General features: G+C 39.9%; 1 protein-coding gene across 1 annotated transcript in view; it reads right to left on the reverse strand.

The window, feature by feature from the left end:
• The window catches only part of lmnl3 (lamin L3), a 7889-nt gene extending 6560 nt beyond the window's left edge, over positions 1 to 1329 (reverse strand). Inside the window, exon 1 of the mRNA XM_034867818.1 lies at positions 575 to 1329. Coding sequence (XP_034723709.1) covers positions 575 to 984 — 410 coding nt within the window. The 5' untranslated portion in view covers positions 985 to 1329. The remainder of the gene's footprint in view (positions 1 to 574) is intronic.
• Between the last annotated feature and the right edge of the window lie 5120 nt (positions 1330 to 6449).

The raw sequence follows: 6449 nt of genomic DNA on the forward strand, positions 1-6449 counted from the left end.
ACACACACACACACACACACACACACACACACACACACACACACACACACACACACACACACACACACACAGAGAAGAGAGCTTGTGACGGGAGGTCGTCAGTTCAATTACCAGACCAACCACCACCGAGGTGCCCTTGAGCAAGGCCCTTAACCTCCTCCAACCGCTCCAGTGGCAGCACATCAGGCTGTGGTAGTACTGGGCAGTTTCCAGGCATCAGTGTGGAACTGTGTGAATGTGATTTGGCAAAAGAGAGGATAACTCTCAGTGAACCTTTCCTGAATAAATGAAAATAAAATCGAAAATCGAATATGAAAATGATCGATAAATGCAGCCCTAGGTAGGCCCATTTTACTCAGCGGGACACTATAAATTCCAAACGAAACTCTTATTAAGAAGCAACGTTCAGTTTGAAAGAAGTGTGAAAAGAAGATGGGTCCGAATTAGACAGCAGAGCACTAAAATGTATTAAATGAGCTCATTTTTAAATCGAGTTTGGCGTAGGCTACGTAGCAGCTTCTCTGGCACCTGCTTGCTCGTATATGGAATGACCCTATCCCGCTACTAACGTTACCTGGCTTGAAGTTTCCTGTTCTCCTCGCAGAGATTTCCACAGTCGATCTGCAAGCGGGCCTTCTCTCCGGCCAATCCGTCCAGAGACTTCCTGACATCGGCCAACTCCTCCTCGTACAGCCGCCGCACGTTGCCCATCTCCCGGCTTTTCGAGTCATCCTTTTCTTCCAGCTGAAACAGTATGGAAGACCGTTCACTCTCCAGCTCTTGGACCCGCTGGATGTAGTTGGCGAGGCGGTCGTTCAGGTGTCGGAGGTTATCTTTCTCCTGGATGCGGGACAGGCGGGTCGGGCTGGTGCTGGATGTGGCCAGGCCGGTAGCGGCTACGCTGCGGCCGGCGGAGCGGCTCACGGAGCGGCTGGAGCGGCCGCTGGAGGCGGCGGCAGCGGGGGTCGAGGTGGCAGAGGCCATTAAGGTGGTGGTGGTGGTGGTGGGCTGGATACTTCTGTAGCCAGGGTCCACAACTAGTCCAGGTAGTTATAGTGCCGTTAGACTAAGACATAGGCCTATAGCTACAAAACTAGGGACCACAGTAAAATAACGTTAACACAAGTAACGGTTGCGGTGGTCTTTCAGAAAGGATAAAAGTCGCATCGAACCACTCTGTAAAGTTCGCAGCACATGGGAATCCTGGATGTGAGCCTCTGTACTTGTCAAGCGGCCGGTTTTCCTGCATTAAAGATGTCCACAGCTGAAATTAATCACATTTGACGAGGAGACGCATTGTCAAGTGCGCCGCTAGCGACAAGTGAGCCTAAGTGACGCAATACAGTTCCGGGAGAGGTTTTCAAAATAATACGTCATCGAAAACGTTTGAGCGTGTAATAGGCCTACAAACTGCCAACACAAATCATATAATTGTTCAAGTTAACTTCTCGTTTAGTTTGCAAAAATACCCTTATTGTAACATCACTATTACTGTCACTGTGTCACTATATCCAACTTTTTCTTGTCTTGAGAATGTCTACCATTACAAAAATAGACATAGGCTATTTTCATTTCCCGTGCTACATTATCAGATTTTAATGTGTTTGTCTTGAAATACTGGCCATGAAACAAATGAAATGTCATGCTTCCAAAATGTATGGACAAGAAAGATAGACCTGTCCAGATAAAAAAAAACTGTAAGGGTTTATAAAAGTAATGGAACAGATGCATTGATAAATGACAAAAAAGTTATTGAACAGAATAGTTATGTATTGAGAAGGAAGAAAATATAAAAAAAATACATCATATGCTAGCCTCGATGTAAAGTTTGTGATGGATTTGCCATGTGACGAAAAATAAATAAAAATGGATGAGGATGGTTGAAAATCTTGGAACATGTAACATGATATCCGGTGTCGTAAGTGATCAGTCAATGGTGTGAACGTGTTGAATGTGTGTGGAAAAACTAAATCAAATGAAAACAGTGATCTTCATATTCAATTTCTTTCCCTGAAGGACTTTACTTTGAAGGCAAAACTGGACAGCTTCCGTTATGTTGTCATGTAACTCGGTGTAGCTTGACTTAGGCCTGAGTGAGATTCCTGCAAGACATCAGCTGATAGAGATGACTAGCCAAAAACCAGGAGCGGATGCCACTGATCACAAGACTGCATTTGGATTCCCAGCTGTTTAAATGCAATATTTTTTAACACCTTACATTAGATTTTAACACATTCAATACTGCAGCAATAACGTGCCTTTAAAACTGAAAGTATTCAATGAATACAACTTCAATGAATGTCCCCACCTGGCACAGACTATATTTTGACAGATTTCATATTTGAAATAGCTGAAGTGAAATATGTGAAGTCATAACTATTAAGATTATAATTGCCATTAGTCATTCACGATAGTACATTTCTCTTTTAACGATGTTGCACATGTGCAGATGAAAGAGGGCGCCAGACCTCCATCACAGAATAATCCAGTTTGTACAGTGTGACATCCATCCCTTCATATACTGTACAATATGATATATTTACTGTTTGCCTCAGAAAGGATTGTTAACTATTATAATGGCTGTATTTGACATTGTATGATTGTTTTTCTTTTTTTTTTTCATTTATACATATATAACGGAAGATGCTGCCTAATTATTGCCTTTTTATTTTTATTTTATTTTTCAGTTCACTGTTATTTGCTTATTTATTATTATTTTTTTCTGTAAAATTGTGACCTGTGCTGGATACAGTATTGAATGTAGAGCCCAACAGATATGTCGGAAGGCCGATATTAGGCATTTCCAGATCTATCGGTATCAGCATTTATAATGGCCGATTTTTTGATTTTAATATTCATTCATCAGAATAATTTATAATGACAAATAAATGATTCTGAAAGATGAATATTTAAAAATTAAAAACGGACTGTCAACCATGTTATGAACGTTGCCGTTGCATAGTTTTCCCACCAGAGGGCGCTCTACAATGTCCCTGTTGGCAACACTGATTATTATTTGTAAATGTTTTTTTGTTCAAAGGATTTTAAGATTCATACCTTAAGTTTGTATTTTTATACATTTTATTTATCAGAACTTTGATATATTTTGATGTTACTCTGTTCTGTTATGACAATCCAAAAAATAATATCATTTGCGTGAAAATTCATTAATAACTACAAATAACTAATGTTAACTAACTTAACGTTTCTGGATTCTTTTTTTAAATATATATCGACCGATTCATCGGCATATCAGATTTTAAATAACCAGATATTCGTATTGGTATCTGCCTTAAAAATCTGCTGAGCTAACAGTGTTACACACACTACTGTAGTAGCAGGAAAACTGAGACACGTTTCTGTCGACGATCTGATTGTCATTTGGGTATATGGAGAGAAATACATGATCTTTTCTTCAGTCTGCAGCATTGTTCTTGCGTGGTGTTTGGTGAACTTATTGTATATTTGCATTTTTTCTGTGTACTTCATTTATAGTATTTACAGTCAGTATTTACAGTGTTCTTATTACTGAGAAGTTGAATTGCTAAAAGTGTTTTAGGTTAGAAAAAGCAGTGGTTCAACTTATGTGTGTTTCATATGGTAACAAAATATGGATTTCATAAATTAGTGCATTGCAGGAGTGTGACATTTTGCAAAAGGTGTTAGGCGTTCTGCTAATTGCGTGTGTGGATATGGTAATTGTGTGCAGTGTTTTGGAAAAAAGCAGTCCCTTCTTTCAAAATTGTGCTTAAGCAATAGAAAAAAATTTGACTACATAATACAAGTGCAAAACCCACTTTCAATCTGTTTACAGTTTGTCATCCATCAGCCCCTGCTTGTATAATTCAATTCAATTCAATTTTATTCATAGTATCAATTCATAACAAGAGTTATCTCGAGACACTATACAGATAGAGTAGGTCTAGACCACACTCTATAATGTACAAGGACCCAACACTTCTAGCATTTCCCTCTAGAGAAAGCAACAGTGTGACAGTGGCGAGGAAAAATTTCTTTTAGGAAGAAACCAGGGACAGACACAGGCTCTTGGTAGGTGGCGGTTGGGGGGTGGGATGAATAGGGGTGTGATGAACAGTGGCAATAACAGTCATTGTAGACGATAGTGGAACAGTGACTAGAAATAGTGGGATGTATTAGTTCATGGCATAGCAGGTCACTGTGCGGAATTACAAGTAGTACAAGTACACGTAGTAGGATGTAACGGGGCATTGCAGGACGTGAATGTAAATGAACTGTTTTTATATAGCACTTGTTTAGTCTTAACTACTCAAAGGGCTTTTACATAGTACAGGAACCATTCACACATATTCATACACTGTGGCCGAAGTACAAGTTGCCACCTGCTCATCAGATAAACACTCACACACCGATGCCGCAGCATCGGGGGCATCGGGGTTCAGTGTCTTGCCCAAGGACACTTCGACACGAATCAAACCACAAACCTTCTGATTGGCAAGCAACCATTTATCCACAGCCACCCGATCTGTAGCAGGACCACGGCGACCTCCCTGATCCAAGGAAACATGCTGGGGGAAAAGAACATAAGGACTCCGGGGAATGACTCCCCAGAGCTAGATTAGTAACAGGCATTTCTGGGACATGGATGCACACAAATGGAAAGATAAAGGAGAGAGGACCTCAGCGTGTCAAAGGAAGTCCCCCGGCAGTCTGAAACTATTACAGCATAACTAAGAGAGACAGGGGAAAGAGAGGAGCCTGGTTGGGCTGTTCCTGTACCTCTCTTTAGTTTAATTATATTATTGATTTTGTGGTAGAAGAATCTGACGACTGTGACGAGAACAGGTGGGCCGGGTTAGGCGGACGCTGCCACTCCTCATTCCCTAACCAAAAGCTTTATCAAAGAGGAGAGTTTTAAGTTTACTCTTAAATGTGGTGTAGGTGTCTGCCTCCCGAATCCCAACCAGAAGCCAGTTCCACAGTAGAGGAGCCTGATAGCTAAAGGCTCTGGCTCCCATTCTACTTTTAGAGACTCTAGGAACCACAAGTAACTCGGAATTCTGGGCGCACAGTGCATTTAGAGTTTTGTAGGTCAGGAGAAGGATTTCAAATTCAATCCTGGATTTTAATGGAAGACAATGCAGAGAAGCTAATACAGGGAAAATGTGATCTCTTTTCTTAGTTCTTGTCAAAACACGCGCTGCAGCATTTTGGATCAGCTGGAGAGTCTTAAAGGACTATTTTGAGCATTCTGATTACAAAGAATTACAGAAGTCCAGCTTGGAAGTAACAAATGCATTGACTAGCATTTCAGAATCGTTTGGAAACAGGATGTTTCTTATTTTGGCAAAGTTACGAAGATGAAAAAAGGCTGTTCTTGAGGTTTGTTTTAGATGGGCGTAAAAGGATATGTCCTGATCAAAATTAACTCCTCAATTTCTGACAGTAGAGCTGGAGACCAGGGCATTACCATCCAGAGTAGCTATATCCCTAGATAATAAAGTTTGGAGGTGTTTAATTAAGCACAACAACTTCAGTTTTTTCTGAGTTTAACATCGGAAAATTGTAGGTCATCCATGATTTTATATCATTTATGCATGCTTGAAGTTTAACTAACTGTCTGGTTTCATCTGGCTTGACTGATAATTAATATCATATCATAATAATATCATAATACCTGGTATAATTGGGTGTCATCTGTATAACAATGAAAGTTAATTGATTTTTTCCTAACAATGTTGCCTAGAGGAAGCATATATAAGGAGAAAAGAATTGGTCCAAGCATTGAGCCTTGTGGAATGCCATGGCTAACTTTAGCATACCTGGAGGATTTATAGTTAACATTAACAAATTGAGATTGATGGCATAAATATGACTTAAACCAGCTTAGTGTGATTCCTTTAATGCCAACTAAATGTTCCAGTCCCTGTAACAGGATGGTATGGTCAACGGTGTTGAATGCAGCACTATGATCTAGTAAAACAGGTACAGAGACATTCCTTTGTCTGCAGCAATTAGAAGGTCATCAGTCATTTTCACCAGTGACATCTCTGTGCTATGATGGTTTCTAAATCTTGACTGAAAGTCCTTAGGTAAACCATTGCTATGTAGAAAATCACATAACTGATTAGCAACTACCTTCTCAGTGATCTTGGAGAGAAAGGGAAGGTTAGATCTAGGTCTATAGTTTGCTAAGACCTCAGGGTTGAGGGTGTTTTTTTCAGGATATATACAGTGGTGTATACATGATATGATATGATATTTTATTTACTTGTCATGCCACTAACTGGCCCATCCCACACGGAATTACACAACATTAATACAAAAGTAATTTCTGGTTCTATGTCCACACACAAAATACTCTACTTTGCACAAAATAAAGAATGAAGAAAACGTATTACAGCTGCCACAACACAATAGTGTAACCCAGAAATTGTCCAAACAGAACTAAACATTTCAAACATAATACA

The sequence above is a fragment of the Etheostoma cragini genome, chromosome 1, assembly GCF_013103735.1.
Source record: "Etheostoma cragini isolate CJK2018 chromosome 1, CSU_Ecrag_1.0, whole genome shotgun sequence".
Taxonomy (NCBI): Eukaryota; Metazoa; Chordata; class Actinopteri; order Perciformes; family Percidae; genus Etheostoma; species Etheostoma cragini.